General features: G+C 50.6%; 1 protein-coding gene across 3 annotated transcripts in view; it reads right to left on the bottom strand.

The window, feature by feature from the left end:
• Positions 1 to 14,293: 14,293 nt before the first annotated feature.
• The window catches only part of PRKAR1B (protein kinase cAMP-dependent type I regulatory subunit beta), an 88,168-nt gene continuing 80,764 nt past the window's right edge, over positions 14,294 to 21,697 (bottom strand). For all 3 annotated transcript variants that reach the window (XM_071815049.1, XM_065850715.2, XM_065850714.2), the window contains exons 10-11: positions 17,033 to 17,114; positions 14,294 to 16,604 (exon numbers count right to left, since the gene is read on the bottom strand). In XM_071815049.1, the coding sequence (XP_071671150.1) occupies positions 16,432 to 16,604; positions 17,033 to 17,114 (255 nt within the window). In that variant the 3' untranslated portion in view covers positions 14,294 to 16,431. The remainder of the gene's footprint in view (positions 16,605 to 17,032; positions 17,115 to 21,697) is intronic.

The raw sequence follows: 21,697 nt of genomic DNA, 5'->3' as shown, positions 1-21,697 counted from the left end.
TGCTCTTGGTGGCTGCGGATGCTGTTCGCCTGCTCCGCTTCTACTCTGAAAGCAAACAGCGTAGCTGCTGGATCCGTGTGCCAGTCCAAAGCCTCTGGGGAGAACACGCGCCCTTAGCAACACCCAGTGCGAAATCCTGCTTTTACAGAAATCAGTGCTAGAGGTCTTTGGGGATCAGTCTTCTGTCATAATTATCAACGACTTTAAATATTTTCTGTGGCCAGGCATGAAACACGTTCAGAAACAAGGAGGGGCTGAATCTGAAGCAAGCTATCACTTTACCAAAAATCAACCCACTTGTCTTGTAGGGTTCATACTGTAGTTAGGTAGAAGTTCCCAAAGAGGTGTGCATGTCCCACTCCCACTAAAATGGGAGGTGGGGGAATTACTTAATGAGGAGGATTTGAAAAATACTCTTCCATCATCCTCCTTTGTTTAAAATGAAGATGCCAAATTCAAACAAGCACACTAGTGTGGTGTTCGTTTCCATTGCTCATGCTTTTAGTCTTGTGGTTGCTGTCACGGTCCTCCGTGGGGGTCTCACCCTTGGTCCCAGGCTCGGTTCTTTGCGGTGCTTCCACGGCGCGTGCACACACACAAAGCGCAACAGCTGCTGGATCTCTTATTCATGGCTTAATCACTTCCCTCCGGAGGTGTGCGGTGTGATGTGTGGTCTTACTCAACTCTGCCTTTCTGAGGGATGCAGAGGCCGGGTCAGACACAGCCCAGATTCAGCCCAGCACTTCAAAGCATGACTAACCCGGAGGGTGCAGTGTTCTCCTGACGTCGTTAGGATGAACCTGCTTCTTTTCCTGGCGTTGGGCAAGCACCCGGTCTCTTGGAGTTTGCCTCACCACACCCTTCCCATCTCATGCTCATCTCAGCATCACGTTGCTAGCTGCCCACTGGCTTTCCACACGTCTCCGCTGACTTTCCCCAGGCCGTCCTTCTGATCTCATAACCACATCTTCTCGGGTGGTTCACCATGTGCCCTGATCCCACCCTCTGTAGGGGTCTGCTGTATCACTGCTACTTTCCCATCCATCTGGAATTTCCCCTGCACCACCTACTCCCATAAATGTCATCAGAAACTTTTGCTGGGAGGGACTTTCTGCGTTGCATCTTGTGTTTCTTTGCTTCATGGTTGCATAATCCAGACTGGCTGTCGATTTAATTCGAAACACCATTACACCAGAACAGGGCCTCAGCATTCGCAGCACTTGAGAAAGATAAAATAGTGATAGGGAGCCAGATGGCTCAAGAGACTGGGAATCAGCGATGGAGTCTTTAACTTTTGCATCACTGCTTCAAAATGCAGCTCCGGTCCGCAGTGAACTTTGTGGATCTGGTCCAATTTCTAGTGTACGTTTGGTTGTGTCAGAAAATCTTCCCCCATAAAACAGCACCTGCTTGGGCTGGGAGGCCTGAAGAGGTGTGTGGTGGTCACCTCAAACCAGAGTGAAGTGTCACCTGCTGCACATGGGTGACACGGTCACGGTGGCTCTAGCAGTGCTCGCGCATGGGCTGTGGCAGGGGCAGTGCCGATTGTAGCGCTGCCCACCCGGCCGGCTTCTGCAGGAGAGACATCCTCTTCTCTCCCAAATTACCTTTTGAGCCATTTTGAAAATAGCCTCGTTGCTAAGCCTCATGGAGACTGTAACTCTGCAGTCCCAGAGCTCTGACTTTGGCCCCACGTGTACCCAGTGAAAGACTTCTCAGAGGTGAGGGACGCTTTGGCAAAGTAGCAGTAGAAACAAGTGAGGAATTTGTGAGAGGGGCATCCCTGTGATAAAACCAGCGTGAGAGCAAAACCCAGCCATGCACACAGGAGCCAAAAGCCATACTGACCTAGGCTGCGGCACAGCCTTCCTCCCTGATGATGGTTATTTTCTAACCTAGCTGTGCAGATGCCAGAGAAGAGGTGACTGTGAGGTGGCACTAAGGTCATTACACACAGAGCAGGAGAAGAGCAATCCAGCTTTCCAGGTTTCCTTTGCTAAAAAGCCATAATAACCTGATAGGCCATCAGACCCATTACTGGTAAAGTCTCCAAACTGTATGTGAAGGCAATAGAGCAAATGACTGTTTTTCGTGCAAGGCTCCTTGGTTTGGGTGTTCCCCTGCTCAGCCCATGCTCACTCAGCTCTTCTCTCCGGGCTCCCCTTGCCCCCCCTGGAAAGCTGCCCAGAAACTCCCTCCCCAGCTTAAGGGCCAAAACCAAGACAGCCAAGCCAGGCTTGTTATTTAGGTCTCTGCCCCATCTCTCCTCCCCATGCAGATCCACCTCGTGCCTCCATCCTTGTTCTGGCTCTGCGCTCCCCGCATCCCGCAGTGCTCCTGGCTGCGGGACGCTGCTCCCTGTCCCCGTCACCGGTCCCACACCACACATCTGCGGCCCCACATCAGCTCTGGGGATCTGCTTTGTACCACCAGCAACTGTTTGGTTTATGTTCGCATATCGGGCTGTGACCCTGAACTGCCTTCTCCCTTTAAATTCCTTCCACTTGGCTCTGCCCACACTGTCCACAAAGCCTCCCAAAGAAATACAGCTTGGAAAAAAATTATCTAAGAAGAAGAAAAACCCCTTCACAACAAAATGTCTTTCTTTCTTTCTTTCTTTCTTCCTCTCTCCCAGCAGCTCTGCCTGGGTGCGGTTTTCCCAACACTCCCCCGCAACGCAGACGCTGAGTCTGTTTGGCACTGCAAGCAACAGGGTCGCCCCGTGGCCGGACGCAAAGCACCCGCGAGCTGTCCCATCCACGGGGCCTGTCCTGGCCCACAAGGGACCGGCTGCTGCCCGGAGCCACCGGCTGCTGCCCCGAGCCACCGGCTGCCTGCCCGGAGCCACGGGCTGCTTTTATGCAGCTTTCACCCCAAGACCCGCATTGCCCTTTCAGCCTCTGCCATCCCGCAGCGCTGAGCCTTGTGCTGCACTCACGAGCGGGGTCTGTGGCCCGCGAGTCTTCTCCAAGGTGAAGAATCCCTTGCCAGCTCAATTTTTCCCTTATATACATGTATATAGGATTGTCCCCATAGAGTGGCAGCTCCGCGCGTGTGCTGGTGGGCGGATGGCTTTGCATTTGCCCTCATGATTTCATGCCAAAAACATTTGCAAGTTCAGCTCGCTGCTTGATTTCCCTCTCTCGTTCTCCCTTTGGCAGTTAATCACCAAGCCTGACGAAGGGGTCCCGCGTTCAGCCCCCCCAGCAGACCACACGGTCTGGAGCTCGCATGCCTGCTTGTGTCCCTACAGCTTTATCCTGCCCCAAGTTCTTAAAGATTTTCTTAAAGAGTCTCAGTAAGATCAAAATAAATTATGTCATACGCCTTGCTGTTATCAAGCCTTCCCTTTTGCCTCTATTTTCAGCAGCTATTTTGGGATGATTAATAATTTACAGCGAGGCTTGGCACAGCACTGGTTAAAGGGCCGAAGCTGATCTGATGCAGGAGCCTTCTGGACAGAAGCAGTTTCATAAAGTCTTATAAGTGCTATTTTTTCTTAGGAAAGGAGTGGATTCTTTTTTTTAAGTGTTGTGAGAACAGGAATGTTTCTTTTTTAGCCAATTCCACATACTTTTTGTTACAGGAGAAGATGTGGTCTGAGGGTTTTAGCAGAGGCTAAAACAGGGGAGAACTGGATCTATTTTGGTGGTGTATCAAGCGAATAGGAAATAATCGAAAATGCTGCATTAAAGATGAGTTCAGCAGCAGCTCCGGGCGAACCGTGCTCTGCAGACAGCCCTTCCCTTACCTGCGCAGCACCCAACAGCCCGCTGGGTGCAAAGGTGCAGGTATGAGCCAATTCCACCCTTTGGCCAAAGCGCATTCCTTTCCTCGTGCCCTCCTGCGAGCCAAGGTTTCATCTGTAATTGCTTTTCTGCTGGTAAAATGAAGAACTTGGTGTCCCGGAGGCTGTTGCAAAGCTGTTTCCAGGGGTGTACGCTGGGTGGTGCACAGACAGGTCTTGCCTGGGGCTCTGCTGGGATGCTCTCGCACACTGGTCAATGGGTGGTGTGTGGCTTTGCTGGGGCACACAGAGTAACCCTCGCTCCCTAGGGTGCCAGTGACAGCAGCACTCGCGTGGACCATTTCTCTTCCCCCACCTGCTGCTTGGGCCGCAATGGGAGCTCAGATTCATCCCCTCCCATCCCAGCACCCTGTCTCCATCACACCTGCTCGGTGGGAAGGTGAGGCTCATTTTGGGAAGGGTGTGACAAACACATCCCCTGTAATACACACACTGGTCCTATCCCTTCAGACACTTGTCCACGCCTGCTGACAGCTTCGCCTGTCACGATGGGTGGGACATCAAACGGATTAAAAACCAGAGGCCAGGGGTTTTTTAGGTCAATCTGCCGATGCGAAAGGGTCATACTTGGCAGCAACACGAGCGGAGTTCTCATGGGTTTGTACTTCTGCTTTTCTTCCCTTTAACAATCTGATTTTGTGCGTCACTGTGTGGAATCCAGATGCGGATGATCCTCCCCCAGTTAACACCACCTCGGTCGTGCCCCATGACATCCGTGTGCTGCCCGTGGGAGCTGGGGAGGCGCGGGCACCGCGCTGCTCTGGGGACATCTGAGGGGTCTCAGGGGGTAACGGGTGGTTTGGGGTCACACAAAGGGCCGTTGGAGGCACGCACAGAGCTTTTCACAAGCGCTTCTGCAGAAAATGACCTTTCACGTTTCGTTCTGCACTTCGGTGCAGGGGACAGTTGGTAGCTGTTGGAAAAACGAAATGTTTTGATCGCTGCGTAGGAGAAGCTCACAATTTTCCCTGAAAACTTTCACACCAAATGGAAATTTTCTGACAAACTATTCAGCCAGAACGACCTTTTGTACTGCAGAACAAACTGGGATGAACATTCTTTCTACCAGGTTTTTCTCCTGACATTACAAATCCTGATGGGGAATTAGCTCACATGGCTCCTTCTCAGTGTCTGTAGCATCGGAGAGGAAGAGGTGAAGCTGTGCGAGGTCTTGAAAACAACCATCTGACGCCAATAAGCAACTTGAGATGCTGCTAGAACCAAAAAGCAGGAACCGTGGGCTAAAGTCAGTGCTGATGTGACTTCCAGCTGTGGGTCAAGTTGCCCCAAGAGAGTCAAACTGGGGAGCAGATAAACTTCTAAGGAACTGATAATGACTGAATTATGGGAATTAATTGGTATGGTCAGCAAAGAAATCACGAGTCCATTGCAGAGGAAACAGGACTAAGAATGGCCCCTTCACTATATTTATGGCGCTAAGGTGATGAGAAAGAGGTCAGATAATAACCTTTCAGATCACCAAGGTGGACCAAATACGCTTTGCCATCGTCCCCTTGCTTTCCAATGTATGTGTGTCATGTTTGGAAAACAAGGCCCCGTCTGTCCCTGCTGAAAGAGAGGCAACAAAATAACGCTGCTCGTTAGGGAAATGCCAGAACAGGGGGGAAAGAGATAATAGAAACATTCAGGCTGGCAGTAAACGGGGATACAGGCAATAAACCTTGAAAGCGCGCTGCGTTATCTCGGGCAGGAGCTGCTGGCACTATTCTTGGCCAGTGTTTCGCCAGCCCGGGGAGGCTTCGTTCGGTCTCGGTGGCTTCGGCCAAGGCCACCGGCTCGCGATGGAACAGGGATGCTGAGTGGGAAAAGATAAGTGTCCCTGCTGCCGCAGCTGTTCTCTCTGCTCATCAGAGATGCTCTGCATGGGGAAACAGCTGCAGGCGAAGTGGGGTTCACGGACTGACTGGGGAAGGGCACACAATCCCTTATGGAGCTGCTCCAAGGCCACCCAGCACAGTCCTGGAGCTCCGGTGTCACCCAGAGGCCTCGGTGGGCTGGAGGCTGCTGCTCCAGTACCAGTTTCCTACACCGTTTCAAGGGCTTTCTCGATGCCCGCACAAGCCAGGGATCCCTGGTGACCCTGGATTTATTTTAACCTTAATGAACTCAGAGTAAGTGGTCAAAGCACCCCCCATAATTCAGCTACAAATTTGCTAGAAGACACAAACTTTCCTTCCAGACTTACGCATTGTTGAGACACAAGCAACAGAGGGGGAAAAACCTGCAAACAAAAATAGAATCCTGAGTCTTCTGCTTATTACATGGCAACAAAGGTATGTGATGCTGCAAAGCTCTTGGCTCACAGCCTCTCCCAGCCCTCACACAAATCCTGCAGGAGTTATGAAAGCCCAAAGGGAATCTGCGAGCTTTGAGGAGGACTCCCCTGCCCTGGCGCTGGGAGGCAGAGTGGGTGATAGCGACCACTCCATTGCTGCCCAACATCGCACCCCACGGCCTCGTTCACCCCATTTTCTGTGCCCCGTGCCCGCTCTCCTGTTCCAGCACTAAGGTGAGTGATTTTTTCCAGCTGGCAGCCAAAAAAGGGTCACCTGGTGGCACAGGGGCTCCAGGGAGCACATCAGAGCTGGAGAACCACAACCCTTCTCTGAAGAGCAGCTCCCCTTTGAGACTTTGCAGAGACCCCCCCTTTGCTTGCTTTGATGTTCTAGAGATGGAGACGGGATTTCAAAATCTTGACTATAGGGAAAAAAATGTAGAGGGGAATGTTATTTCTCCCCTTTCTTTCCCACATCTGCAAGTACTACTGAGACAAAGCTGCAGTCGAGGGGAAGGATGTTTCCCAGGGCAGTAAGCACAGAGCAATCAGCTCTGTCTGCGTTGCTTTGGGCTCATAAAGCAGTGACCAGAGGCTCTCCTGGGGCACCGGCTTTTTCTAAGGTGCCAGTCCTGCTCCTCACGCAGGGCACTTGAGTTTGAGGTCTCCAGGCGTCACTGCAAGACCCCAGTTTGCTATGGAAATGGTGATCTGGGATTACCTCTCTTCTGCAAAATGCAGCCCTTGCTTTTTCTCCGCTTTAATTCTAAGTGAGCATTGAGCAGCTTCAGCTGCAGGCACCAACGGGAGCCAGGCAGCAGCCTCCCTCCACCTTGGGGTGGACAGCGTGTATCAGATGGCACCGGATGCTTTCAGCATGAATCACTCACTGCCTCTGTAACCAACATTCCCATAACCTAAATCTATCAAAAAGAACATAAACCACATCAGAAGCCAGTTCTCAGATACTCATTTGCTCAGACTTTGGAAATCTCATATATTAAACAGATTGTCTCTTTATAGGAGTATGAAGCTGCCCTAATTACACAAAGGGTGGAATGGGACAATCTGCCATCTGGGAAGGCTGTTTAACTTTTTCTGGCTTCCTAAAAAGCCATTGTCTTGTAAACCGAGCATTCCTTCGCTGGCCCGGTAGACACAACATTCCCGTCCCACCAAACGCCGCGCAGGGCCGGCTCGGCGCTCCGGGGAGCAGCGGCACCCGACGGGGGTGCGGGTGGGCTGGTGCCGCCTGCCCCAAAACACCCGTTGGGATGTGCTGCCGAACACGGGCCCGCGCCGGTCGGTGTGTACGGTCCCTCCCCAGCGGCCTCTGCCCTGTTGTTTTCTGGAAGGATGCGCTTTGCTCCGGGCACCCCCGCACATGGACCCTCTTCTCTCTCTGCTTGCCGGTTCCTCCCACCGTGATTCAGCCCCAGGCACAGAGATGCCTTCAGCCTTTCCCCCCCCTCCTGTGCGGCGCTGTGTGACACCACCAGCAACCCCAGCCCTCCCTGTGGCGCTTTCAATTCAGGAATCAAACCCAGGAGCTCCCACACCACGAGTGGCTGGGCTTGCTGGGATCTCACCGGGGTCAGCAGCACCCCCCAAAGTCCATCTGGTGGCTCTTGGCTGGGGATACGATGGAACCCCTGGAACTTCAGGAAGATGAGCTGCTTCATTACTTCTTACCAGCCACCTGGGCAGCAGAGCGTCACTCACACGGAGCACCCGAGGACAGTGACACCTCAAGACACAAAACAACACCCACCAAACCATGCACAATTGTTTTCTGCCAAAACCAACCGTGAGCAGCAGTGGAGGTGTCAGCGACTGACACCAAGTCAGACCTTACAGGGAAGATTCTACTTCCATGTTATGATCATCCCAGGCATTTTTATTCTGCACCAGTAGCTTTTATTCTCGGTTTCCTTCGTCTGTGGGTGCTAATGTATTCAGTTTCTGTTTGTGTACATGCTCCGGTACATGACATTGTGCAGCTGATAGGCCTTAAATTCACTCTTTGTTGAAGGTACATTGCTTTCAAAAGGTTTTACTTTACCAAAGGTAGTAAATCACAAAATAAAACCATTGTTGCAAGTATAATTTGAAGTTAATCTTCATATAATCCACAGTAAATATTTATACGCAATACAAAAGTGGCTGGATTTGTTTACAGTTTGAAACTGTCGGAGAGAGGATTCCATATAGATTAGTCAGCTAATCTGCTGTAATCTGCTTAAAAAGCAACCCAAGTGGGTTTTCTTTCAGCGAATCACGTTCGCCCAATGTTCGCAGTGACTCCAGACAGGGAACGGATTCAAGCACAAAAGGGCATTTGCCTCGCGGGCGCCCGGGGCATCGCGCGTCGCAGGGGAGCCATAAATCTCCTCTTCTGCCGTGAGGAAGGGGGCAGCTGCAGGGACCGAATTTAAGCTGAGGTGGGTGTCAGGCTCTCCCATCCCACTTCCCCACTGCAGCGTTTGAACTGCATCGCCTGGGGATACACTGATCTTTGATGAGGCACCTGCAAGGTGTCTGCACAGAAGTCACGCTTTCTGAATTTACTCTGGTTTATTTCACTCCCAAGGAGGATCTGTGTAAGGTACCTCTACGCTAGTGTGCTCCTGAGTTAGTAAGGAAAGCATCTTGCTAGTTTTCCTGATGTTTCTAAATTTTGGGAGGACTAGGAAGCTATCCCATGTCCTTCACTCACAATGCAGCTTTGCTCACAAGGGAATTGCAGCTCAAGGTGGAAAAAGATGTTAGATACTCACCATAGCTCACAGAAGGTCTCCGGCTGACCTGGGGTCCCACACGTGTCACCTCCATGTGGGGGCCGCAAGGTTCAGGCTCCGACCTCCATGGCCCAAGGAGTTGGGAGCTAAGCCTGGGCAGCAGACTTGGAGATCCTGCTCCAACCAAGCAACAACCTGGGTTGCAAAGCTCATTTCACACTGGGTTGAGATAGTGTGAATGGTGATTAAATCCCTTTTCGGGGCTGTTTACAACACAACAACGGGTTGCAGAGGGATCCATCCAAGCCCTGTCCCCAGTGTGGGGACACTCAGGCAGAGGTGGCCTCACTGCTGGGTGAGTCCTGAGCCCTCCACACCCCTCATCTCCAGGACACCAGCACAAACCAGACAAAGAGCAGCTCTGCTGGGAGAAACAGGCTGAAATCACCTTCCCTGTGGGTGTGAGGCCTCTTCATCTCCCACTTACCCACCACACGTGGGAGTGACCAGGTGGCCATCAGCAGAACCAGTGACGTGGAGGATGGGGCTGCCCACATCTCCCCGCTCCTCTCTGGTTTTAAATCCTTTGCACACCCCGCTTGGAACCGGCTCCGCTGTCTTGGGGGTTGGCACCGAGAACCTCCCCAGGGAAACCCGGGGAGAGAAGAACACATCTTGCCTCATCCTGCAAACAGCAACGCCCGCAGAGCCCGGCTGGGGGGCATCCGGCCCGTCACCTGTGCTGCCCGTTGGCAAAGGCATCTGCTCTCGGTGTCTGGGCAATCACTTTTCCTTCCCCTACCACATCTCCCCAGTGCCAGTAGATTATTTCAGTGCGGGTCCCTCTGAATAAAACATTCATCCGCAGTCCTTCCCCCACCCTGTCCTCAGCGAGGCCTTCGTTAGCTGACTGCAGTGGCTCGGCTCCAGCGCACACAGCTGCCGTCACTGCTGCAATTCTTCTGCCTTGAGAAAAAGCATATACGATTTAATATGCTCCTGGCACAACAGCTTTTCTGTAGCAGAGGAGACGGGTTTGTTTATGGCTATTTTGATAGGGCAGCTTTCATCCGGACACAGGTCCTGCTGCATCTCCCCGCTCGCACAAGGTCGCCTTTGTTGGGCTGGTTCTTGTGTTCTTCAGGAACCTCCAGACATTGTGGTACCTTCTCCCGCCCCCCGCAAATCCAAGCTTTGAAAAACCCTCCTCGACTACTCCTGTATTTCTCTAAAAGCCAAACCCCAGGCTAAGAGTCAACGCAAGGCAACAGGAGAGGGCGTGATGCTTTCCTGCATGCGTGTCAAGGTTACGAACCATCCTACCATCTCATGGGAACGTGGCCCGTGGCAGCACGTGCTGGCCGCATCGGAGCGCCTGCAGCGGTGGCGGCGGAGCTCGCGGTGCTGCCGGCGGCCGTTCGCAGCGCCGCACGGCCCTGCCAGGCTGGGAGCAGCTCTATTGCTTTCCCAGGTCCCTTCGGCCCCGCCAGGAGCCGCGCGAGCCGTGCGCAGGGGCACGACTGCAGGACCAGGACCCGGGGTTTTCCATCTCTGCAGGTGCGGATTCGTCCCTGGCAGCGATTCCCGCAGCCGCCGCTACGCGAGCGAAGCTGAGCGGTGACGCAGCCGCCGGGCAGGGCGGCGCGCAGGGATGCACCGCGGGCTGGAAACTCTCAATCAAACATCCCAGAGTCTGCAAGCGCAGCCAACTACTTCTATCTGGCAAATTGCTTGAGCTGCCCCTGGATGATGAGGAGAAATAATCTCTTGTATTATTCAGCTGCTAAGTCTGTTCTCCCTCGCTGCCGTAGTGGAAATAAACGGTGGGAGGGTTTAGCCAGCACTAATTCATCGCCGCGTTCGATCTGAAGTCGCTGCGACTTTGTGCTTGGCCCACAAACACAACTGAGAAAATGAAACCAGCTTAGAAATGCGACTGATCACCCGATCATCGTAAACACATGGGCACGAAACAGAGTCACTCTGTAGCGTGTGCGAATTCCGCACATGGAGGAACGCAAAGCGGCTATTGTACCCCCACTTTGCAGATCCGTGCCACTATTTTCCTAGTTGATCTGGAAAATACATACTGCATGGTACTGTACATCGTATTTCACTGCTATGCACCATGATGTCTTCTAATGGAACAATCGCCATGCTTGTAGTCTAAAGGCAATACAAAAGTGCTTTCAAATAATAACAATACATTTTCTGTATAAAGAGGATAGGGAGTAGCCACTTCCCAGAAAGGCTCGGTTTCCCCAGAGCCAGCAGTGTGAACGTCCAGAGCGCCAGTAACAGCGGTGCTGAGAAATCCCCACCTCGTCCTCGGTCTGTACGTCCCCTCGCCAACCGCCCCTTCTCGCAAAGACCGTCGGCTGTCAGCACCCACCGTGGGTACGGAGGGCGCACCCGGCAGGTCCTGGCAGCGCAAGGCTCCCTTTATCCCACCAGGGCTCAGGCTTGGGGCACTTTTTGGCAAATCAACCATTTTGGCTTCGAACCGAAGCGCCGAGTAGCGAGGAGCAGCGTTCGGAGATCAGGCAGCAGCGCAGCATCTGCCAATTCATTTAGCGCTGCTGGCCCGTGCGGCAGCATGGCACGGCGCTGTTCCATGGTTGGAGACGGTTTATACTGGAATAGGAGCAGTCTTCTTGGGGAAAATGAGTATTTTTTTCCTCCATGAGAGCTCAGGACTCTTTTTTTTTCTTAAAGAGAACTCAGCACACTTAGAGTTGCCCCAGCACCGGACGGAACGTGTGTTGCGGCTTGTCTGGGCAGCAGAGGTTCCCTGCAATGCTTCTGCAGACAGCGACTTGAAAACACGGGTTAAACCACGGCTGGGGAGCGGCTGGAGCACCTGGAGGAGAAAGTTGCACTCGTGAGATAAGAGTCGGAGTGTGCCCAAGGAGGTGCTGGTGCTTTGTTTCCCTTTCCCAGGCAAAGCGCAGCCTCTTTCCTAAAAGCTGAATCCGGATTTTTAGACATCAGAAGAATCGCTCCGGCATTGCAGCACAAAAAGCACCCTGAGCCTTCGCAGAGGTACCAGCTGGCTGCAGATGCCACTTCCCCTGGCCAGCGTGTTGTGCGAGTGCTGCATCCCGGATCAAGCTCTGCCGAGCAGCGAAGCCGCAGAGAAACCCTGCGAGGACGAGGAGGATCGAAGCCAATGCGTTCCCGTAACATCGGATTTTCAAGGCTACGCATACGCTTATATCCAAATATGTTCTCCTTCCCCAGAGGGAAGTGGGACCTACAGAAGCGACTCCGGCTGTGGAAACACGAGTTTCTGAGCAGCCGGGTGCGTTTGAAGGCGAAAATGCGCTCCAGGCGGAGTTGCCAAATCATTAGAAACAAATTAAAAAAACATGCCTGGGAATGTAAGAGTAGATAATTTGGTCTCTAAATGGTGAGCTGGTCCCTGAAATATCAAGTGTGAGCTTTTAAACTGGTTGGTGCTCATCGGGTCAGTGGTGTGATGACACAGACTCTGCTCCCATCCACCTGGCCCTGTGGGGACACCACGGCCATTGTGGGACTGCACATCCTTGTGGCACCGCCACCCACAGCAGGCCAGGGGATCTCTGGCTGTCTTTAAGGAGATCCTCACGTTTTGCCTCTGCACAAGATACCGTTCCCCCTCTCCACTGCTACATACAAATGTGCACAAAGGACAACCAGGAGCTCTTCCATAAATAGGTCAGTGAAGACTTAACACTGAACGCGATGCACACGCCATGTGCAACCTTCACAAGAGAAGAAATGTCACCCTTCGTGTGCTGACTCCGCTTCTGCCAACCTTACCGCAAGCAAAACCAACCAGCAGCCAACAACCAAACCGGTGTGCGCTGGGATTACCTGGTTCTCTGCAATGGTTCTTTGTTTCCCACCCCCACGTGAAGCGGTAACGCGGTGCCAGGCTGTGCTCATTGAGGGTCGAGGATTCGCGGGTCCATGTGTCTCCACAGCTTTAGGCGCCCGTTGCCACAAAGCGGTGGGAGTGCTGAGGAGAGCTGACAGTAACCACATACACACAGCAAAGCCTGCTCAGCCACCTGAGCCTTGTAAAACACCTGGAGGTACAATTAGATCCTATTAAAAAAAAAAGAGAAGTATTTTCTTTTGTCTTGGGAGCCCTGAAATGGCTGCGACACAATTAAAACCGAGCGGAAAAAGAATGACAATGAGGAGTGGTGAGATGCTCTTTTCTGGGAGCGTGGGCTGGCAATGTCCTTCTGGACGAACCTCAGAGAGAGCGGTCACTTCTGATTACTACATAACGTGAGTAATTCTCTGGAAAGACGAGTCCTTCCCGCCTGAATCATAGCGAAGGGGGGAAATAACACGCTCCAAAAATGGAAAGCTGGATGGCCCGTGGATGTCGGGAGCCGCCCAGGGTTCCTGCGCGGGGGCCTGGAGAAGAGGAGACTGAGAGGAGACCGCATTGCGGTTACAGCTCCTCACAAGGGGAGCAGGAGGGGCAGGCACCGAACTCTTCTCTGTGACAGTGACAGAGCCCAGGGAATGGCAGATGTGCCAGGGAGGGTCAGTGGGACATGAGGAGAAGGTTCTTCACCCAGAGGTGCTGGACACTGAACAGGCTCCCAGGGAGGTGTCACGGCCCAACCTGACAGTGTTCAAGAAGAGACTGGACAACGTCCTCAGACACACGGGGTGACCTGGGGGGTGTCCTGTGCAGGGACAGCAGTTGGACTCCATGATCCTGTGGGTCCTTCCAACCCAGCACATTCTATGACCTCTATAACTGCTGAACCTTCCTCACCCAGAGCTGCCCTACCCAGGCGCTCACCCCGACGCATGAGATCCGGGTGGTTCCTTGGAGGCTCTGGCTCCTCCATGAGCTCTGTCCTCAGTGCAGCTCCTGGCCAGCCCGTTGCACAGACACAAGCCACGGGAGCCGCGCAGCTCTGGTGCATGGCCAGGATGCGAGAGGAATGACTGGGACAGATGCCCAGTGCGGTCGGGGCCGTGGGCTTTGTCTGTGATACTGGGGGAAAACGAGCAGTGTCGGTATTTGGGAATTAACGGCAGACTCACCAGCAATCCTGGGGGCTGAAGCGCCAGACGCGGTCCCTACGAGCAGCCAGCCAGCTCATGTTCTTCATGATCCACATGCACCTGAATGCCCGGCTGAAGTGGCATCTCAACAACGATATGAAGGTCCGAGGGACACCTTGAGCCCCCACTGCTTCATATAGACATATATGGTTACATTTAAACAGATTTTTTTTTCTCCATGCTAATCATCTAGAAAACCAGTTTGGTTCCCATTACTATATATAGCGCTGCGATTCTTGCTCTATTTTTTGTCCCTTTGCATCTGATTATTTTCAGTAGAGTTCAAACTCTTTATGCTATGCAGATTTTAACTAGAACATGACTCCTATTCACACAAACTTCCGTTATTAATAAACCCACAATGGCCGCATGTAACGTGGAAGAATTTTATTCGCACTGTAATCGTGTCCCATCATCCACTGCAAATATTACAATTATCTTGAAAATGTCATTGAATATCATTTTGTTCCAAATAAAGCATAGGAATCCTGGTGTTAAACGGTTACACTTCTCTTGAGATCACTTAGAACAAAACCATAATTCAAATGGGTTTTCCATGAGCTGTAAAGGTTTAAAGCAAAGAATCAGTGTTGCGTGTGAGTGACTTGTAAAGAGTGTGGCTAACACTTGGTGTTTAACAAGAGATGTTTCTTGCATATTATGCAAAACACAATTTTTTCCCACTACAACAGAGATGCAATAGATCAAGGAACATACAGGAGTGACTGGCAACCTTTAAAAAGTATTTCTTTTAAAAAACGCACAAGAGAGTACAAAACCAGTGAAGCAAATCAAAAGTTTTGCAAACACATATACATTTATCTATATATATAGATTATGGGAGTCTGCCTATATAAATGTGCACGATAAAAACTGCCAGGCTGTAGAATGTGAATCGTCGTATTTTGCGACACGTGCAAGAAGCAGAACATAATGGTAATAAATAGCGATGAATATAGGCTGGGAGGACCACTGCAAATGTGCTGAACTGAATTACACCCCTCGAGGTGCTGAGAGGAGCCCGACGCCCCAAAGCAGCGAGTTCTGTGACAACCGCTGCCACGCTGGGCCCTCCGGGTGGCGGCGCAAAGTCCCAAGTCAGTTCTTGTTAATTCCAAAGCACAAAGCACATCGCGTGGCAGCAGGAGTAACCTGAGCCATGTTCACCCACACCTCTACTGCCAATAGGGAGATCGCTGCCTTGGTTCATTGGTACCTTTGGCAGGTGAAAGGTACCGGAAGTTTGTGTTTAATTGGGAAGATGTTATCAAGAATAAACAGAGCTTTGCCACAAGGAGAAGCGGGCAGCGCTGCTTCGGGCAGCTGAGATGCAGACCTTTGCTGCTGTTAGCAAGGACGAGTCTTCCTTCAAAGGAAAAGCTTCACAAAGAATAACCCAAGTGATCCCATCCTTGAGGGCTGCGCAACAGAGCAAGGTCAGGATCTGCAATGAGCTCCGTTCCAGAGGTGCCCACATCTGGGCAGCGCAGCGGCGGCCGCCAGCCCCTGCTGCTTTTCGTTACGCAATAACATCTTCTGGAGGACAGGCGGCGTTTTGAAGCGGGTATTTGGTTTTCAGAAAATCCTAAAAAATCCTAAAATTTAGTCATATTCTAAAAGAAGGCATTTGGATTTAACTAGGTTGACCTTATTAAAAACAACCTGCTGTTGCTGCTCCCCATGTGCACCTGGCACCTCCTCAGCATTTCCTAGAGTATTCAGAGAAGCGGCTGAGGACGCTCTGTTGCTGATAAATATGTTTTGAAGCCCACTTAATTCAGCAGAGAAGTTCCCATTGGACTTTTAAGGGATTTAATGCAAACCTCATCTAAAAAAAAAAGCTGAGGACAAATAACTTGGGTCCTAAAGGCTCCATTTGGGTCCTCACAAAACATCATTCCTTGACCGCTTCCCCCAGAGGCCTGGAGCGGGCTGCTTGGTTTAGCGTATCCTGCAAAGCAGACCCCAAAGGGCTTGGACCGCGGAGGAGTATGGCCCCTGGCTCTAAGACACGAACAAAAGGACTCCAAAGCGCTACTTTCCGCTGGTTCACTGGAATGAACAATATCTTCCCTCTTACAACTGCCACTCACAAACCTCGAGTCCACGGCCAGTGAAGAGTTTTCTAGAAGTGACGGATAAAGGGGCACCATCTGATCAAAGCAGCTCGACAAAAGGTGAATGCGACCAACTTCAAAGATAGTAAGTGAAACAGAAATTCATAAGATTTTTAAACAGTTAAAAACACAGCTTTACGTTCTATGATCCAACAATAGGTAAAAGTCTTGCCTGCAAGCCAAGAGCCTGATCTTCCCAAGGCCAGTCTTACCCAAACAGTTGTCTTCCTACTTACATGACACATGCGATGTGAGGTGACACCCGGTACGTGACACAAACAGAAAAAGTACACGTGAAATGCGCATCTTTTATTTTTCCTTCGTCAAGCCATGAGCTGCACAGCAAGTTGAAGTGCAGAGGTCACACCAAGGCAGCTTTGCAGCAGGAATCGTTTAGACGGTGAGCGAAATGAAGCTGTTGTATCTCTGGATGTTCCTCTTGAGGATTTCGGAGCAGGGCCCGAGCACGCGTTCGAAGCGGGGCCGGTCCAGCTTCACGCACTTCAGGGGCCCGCGCGCCACCACCGTGGCTGCTCGGGGCCGGTTGAGCAGCAGCGCGATCTCACCTGCAAACGGGGACGCAGACGCTGTCACACAACCTCGGCCTCTTTTACACAGGGTGCACATTCAACCCACCATCCAGCTGTTTGGTTGTGGAACACCTCCCTTCACGTGTCTCCTGATAGACACTTTACATAATTCTGTTGACAGCACAAATGCATTACACATGCATAATGCATGCGTGTAGAATGCCTCTGAAAACAAATGCTTTCAGACTGCTGTGCTGATTCTGGATCCGTCTCCCGTCAGCTGTGCTGGTGCAAACCAAGGAACGGGTTCAGCTCCACTGCAGTCTCGGTGTCGCTGACAGCGGCGCTGACCCACGCGTGACCCCGCGCTCGTGAGAGAGCGGAACGCTATTTAAAACAATAACTGCTTGACACGACCCCACGCGCCCGCCTTTCTGAACCATGCTCAGGCTGAATTTTCTTACCGAAATAATCCGAGGGCCCCAGCCTCCCAACTTCGACGTACTCCTCGTTGTCGGACCGGCGCTGCAGAACAGAAGCTGTGCCCTGCGGGAGGAAGCGCAGAAAGTCAGCGGGCTTGGCTTAAACCCATTGAGGCCTGAGTACTTTCCTTTTGCACCGCACACTCCTTTAGTTCCGCTATGGGAGAGATGACAATTTCAGTCAGTTCCTTATATAGGAATGAAGGGAATTAAAGGATAATAAAACATCGACCAGTATGGCAAATGACTTCTCTCTAATGAGTTGTTTGGATACAGACAGGTTCAGCTCCCACAGAGGAGGAACAGAACTCAGTAACTCCTATTTAACTCATGCACATCATGCTGTGCAAATGTAGGCGTGAATAGAATCATAGAATATAATAACATAAAAGAATTATAGAATAAGAAGAATAGGATAGGATAGGATAGGATAGGATAGGATAGGATAGGATAGGATAGGATAGGATAGGATAGGATAGGATAGGATAGAATGGAATAGAATAGAATGAAATAGAATAGAATAGAATAGAATAGAATAGAATAGAATAGAATAGAATAGAATAGAATAGAATAGAATAGAATAGAATAGAATAGAATAGAATAGAATAGAATAGAATAGAATAGAATAGAATAGAATTAGAAGAGAGGAGAGGAGAGGAGAGGAGAGGGGAGGGGGGGGGTGGGGGGGTGGGAGGGGAAGGGAAGGGAAGGGAAGGGAAGGGAAGGGAAGGGAAGGGAAGGGAAGGGAAGGGAAGGGAAGGGAAGGGAAGGGAAGGGAAGGGAAGGGAAGGGAAGGGAAGGGAAGGGAAGGGAAGAGAAGAGAAGAGAAGAGAAGAGAAGAGAAGAGAAGAGAAGAGAAGAGAAGAGAAGAGAAGAGAAGAGAAGAGAAGAGAAGAGAAGAGAAGAGAAGAGAAGAGAAGAGAAGAATATGCTCTTGGGTGGATATAGAACCTTACAAGAGATGCAGAAAACATTTACATCAAAAGGAATAAAAAGGCAGTTTTCCAGTCACAATTTTGGGACAGGACTTTGCAAGACGGCAACCAGAGCTCAGTCCTCAGCTGACCATTCACTGGATCCATTGCTGAAATGCTCGGTAAAAGGAGTTTTTAATGCTTGTTGCAACAAAGGGTGATTTCTGTTCTCAGTGCTTTGCCCGCTGTGGCCCGTGGTGACGCGGACACCTGCGAGGCAGCCGCTGCAGAGATGGAATGCGTCTCGTCTCCTCTATCCTTAATAACCGCTGCGCTTGACACATGCTAATACATGTCAAAACTCACTTACAGTCTGTTTAAACCTTCAAAGAGGTTTTACATGCACAAATATTCTAACCTGGAGGAAATCTTAAATTATCGTGGCATAAAGCTTTTGTAGAGGAATAGAGAAGGCATCTGCTCTTCTGGAAAAAAATTACAGTAACATATGAAATTATCTTCTGACTCCAAACCAGAAGCGTAGGGAAAGGCAAAATGTTAACATATTTTTATTTTAACTGAAATTCAGAAGATTTTTCTTAAAAGCAATATTTTTAAATAGACTGGAGAGCCATCCTTTAGGCAGCGCGGTCAGAGCGTTGATGTTCCGATGGGAAGACTTTCAGCTTGGGAGGTAACACGTGAGGGCTGGTCCTGTCCCAGCAGGACGGGAGGAGCCACAGTAACGCGGACTGTGCTCAAAGATTGATGCCAGTTCTTGGACACCATCCCAGCCCTGGCTCTGCGGCCAAACACCCAAGTCTGGTGTCACTCGGTTGTCACCGCCCCAGCTCGGAGCACAAACCCACAGCTTCCTCCCACCAGGAGGGACCTGGGTGCCCACACACAGGGTCGGGGCTTGAGGAGACACCGAGCACCCTGAAACACCCTGGCACAACAAGCGGCTGTAATGCCATTGTATTGCATCATGCCCTATTTCATAACCGGGTTATTTATAAGCCCATATACTTTACGAACCATCGGGCCACCCCCGAGGTTAACTTATGTGCTGTATAAACGAAGAGGTAAGTCTTATTTCTTCCGATGCCAGGAACCAGCAACAAAACTCAAATAAGGTGCAGGTATTGTTTTATACACGCTAAGCAGCTGACGGGTTTTATATGGACTTGGATGTGTATCAAATTATCTGGCACATCCAAAGTTATAGTTCCTCATTTTGCCCATTCGCAGTAACCTGTATTACAGAAATCCCCAGATATCAGACTGTCAACACGTTACGTTGTTCATGACAATTTACCGTTCCACCCCATCAGCTACATGCCGTATCAGGCTCACAAAACACTGAAGAAACACCAGGGCTGTAAATCCAGATCCCTTTGAATACAATCGCAAAACTCCTCTTGGCGCCGGTTCTTGCGCTCGTGGTACCCCAGGCAGCCGATGGCAGGAGATACAGGAACATGAACATGGCAAAGGTGCTCGAGCAAGGGCACCTGAGCTGAGCAAGGTTGTTCAAAATAAGCCAAACATACAAGAGGAGGTTGGTTTTAGTCTTTTGTGGTGTTTTTTTTGGGGTTGTATCTACCATTAAAACACACCATGCACATAAAACTGCCCACAGCCAGTGCAGTGCTATCCGCAGAAGTAACTGCAAGAACTGGATCTAACAAAGTGATTTGGTGCCTGTCGACTTTCCAGCAAAAATTCCTTATCCTTGCTATAACTAAATTGTTCCGCCAAAGCTGCCGTTTTCCAAGACCTTCCAGTAAATCTTCGAGGGCATGAAAATGCAAAGGTAGTGTCATGAGTTTTGTTATTCGCACTTACTGCGAGTTTTCAGAACAAACACGCACTCACAAGCAGCATTTTCGGAAATACCTGGCCCGGATATCGACCTCTCTCTCGCCAAATGTCCGATCAGGTGCAGCTCTCTGAACTGATGCTGTTCCTATTGCCTGTGCAATATGGGATCAGCTCAGAATCGCTTGCAGCCCGTGTCCTGCTCTCCTCCCCATCGGGAGCCTGGCAAAACCCTGACCCCTTCACCCGAATAGCTGTGCACAGGCCATGCCTCCAAAAACCCCTTTATTACGGATGTTTCATTACATAAAACAACAAAAAGAATCCCCAAAGTAATCATACCGAGTGCCCAGGTCAGGCAAAGAAAGGACTCGATTCCCCACTGCCCACCTCGAGCGTGTTGCCGTAAACCTCATCACAATATTGAGCAATATTGCTTTCATCTCCCCAAGTGTCAGCTTTTATTGTGGCTAATATTTTTCTGACAGGGTCCCTATGATATAGGACTCCAATAAGTCAGTCTTCTGAAGCAATTTCTTCCACTGCTCCACTACAGTCGTCCTTTTTAATCCAAGAAACACCACGATATCTGTTGGAGGAGGACAGATGTGTCTGGCCTCCACAATAAACGCTTGGCTTGGCAGGATAAAGCAATGCATATTCCAGATACGTATTTTTCCACTCTTGTTTCACAGTCACATAGGCTCTTCCCGTTGCCCAGTGACAACAGCTCTATCACGGAGCAGAAGAAGCTTCCTGAAGGCCCGACAGCGAGCACCCAGATGTGAGATCTGATTACGCCGCTTGGCCTCTGGCTGCACAAGTCACCGGTTCCACGAGTACATCCTGGAGCATTGTCCGAGTGACCTTCACGGGAAGACCGTCCACACCACCAAACAAAGATGTATTTATAATTATCTATCTTCGCTTTACGTATCTTATCTCTGGAAACAATGCTTTGTGACTGGATTAGAGGAAGAGTCCAATTGTACTCAATCACTGTAACCAGGGCAAAAATAATACAGAATAAAATAAAATAATGCAGAAATAATCCTGTATAACCCATACTTAATGAAGCTGTCATACTAAATGAGCTCTGTGCTGGCCACTACGCCTGCGCCCATCACAAGCTTCATGGCTGTGTTTCATTTTACTTTACTTATCAAATCTTTCTGACGCAGTTCTCAGCTTTCTGTCCTCCTTGTCCTTTAGCAAACCCGACCTCTTATATATGATACAACTGAATAAATCCCCTGAGCCCTGTCCTGGGAGGTACGAGCATTATCTAGGAAGGATTCAAGGGGCTTATTGCTCTCACTCCCAAAAGCGTTTGGTCTTGGTGGGAGAGATTTCCCTTTACGTGGCACACAAAACCTGGCAAGACCAGTCTCTCTGAAATGAACTGCACGACCCCAGATGTGCAGGATCAGCCTATTTAGTGCTGCTCAATTTAAAGCAGTGTCTTGTCCACCGAGAGCCATTTCAGCCTCGGCACCACCAAGAGCAAAACCCACGGAGCGAAGGCCGAGAGACTGTGAGGAAGTTCGACACCATCTAATAAATCAGCACCTTGCGATGATGCAAAACTGACAGCAGACAGGTCTGTGTTTCTGCCAGCACACTCGGGAGCGAAACCAGCACCCTCGGCGGATCCGGGAATATTCCCTTTCAGTGCCCGTATCCCCAGGAACCGGTATCATTAACCTCTCCTCCCCTCCGAGGAAATACAGGCATCTTATTGCAAAAACAACAGGAGCGGCGGTTCCAAAGCCCAGTGCCATCCCCGCTGCCATCCTCACCACCCACCTGCTCCTCTGTTGCTGCCCCGTCACGGTGCTAAGAGTATTTATTCAACGCTTCCAAACGCATCAGATACGGCACCACAATTGGAGATATAAAAAACAAATTAAGG

Source organism: Patagioenas fasciata, chromosome 15, assembly GCF_037038585.1.
Source record: "Patagioenas fasciata isolate bPatFas1 chromosome 15, bPatFas1.hap1, whole genome shotgun sequence".
Classification (NCBI taxonomy): Eukaryota; Metazoa; Chordata; class Aves; order Columbiformes; family Columbidae; genus Patagioenas; species Patagioenas fasciata.
This window is presented reverse-complemented; position numbering and strand designations above follow the sequence as displayed.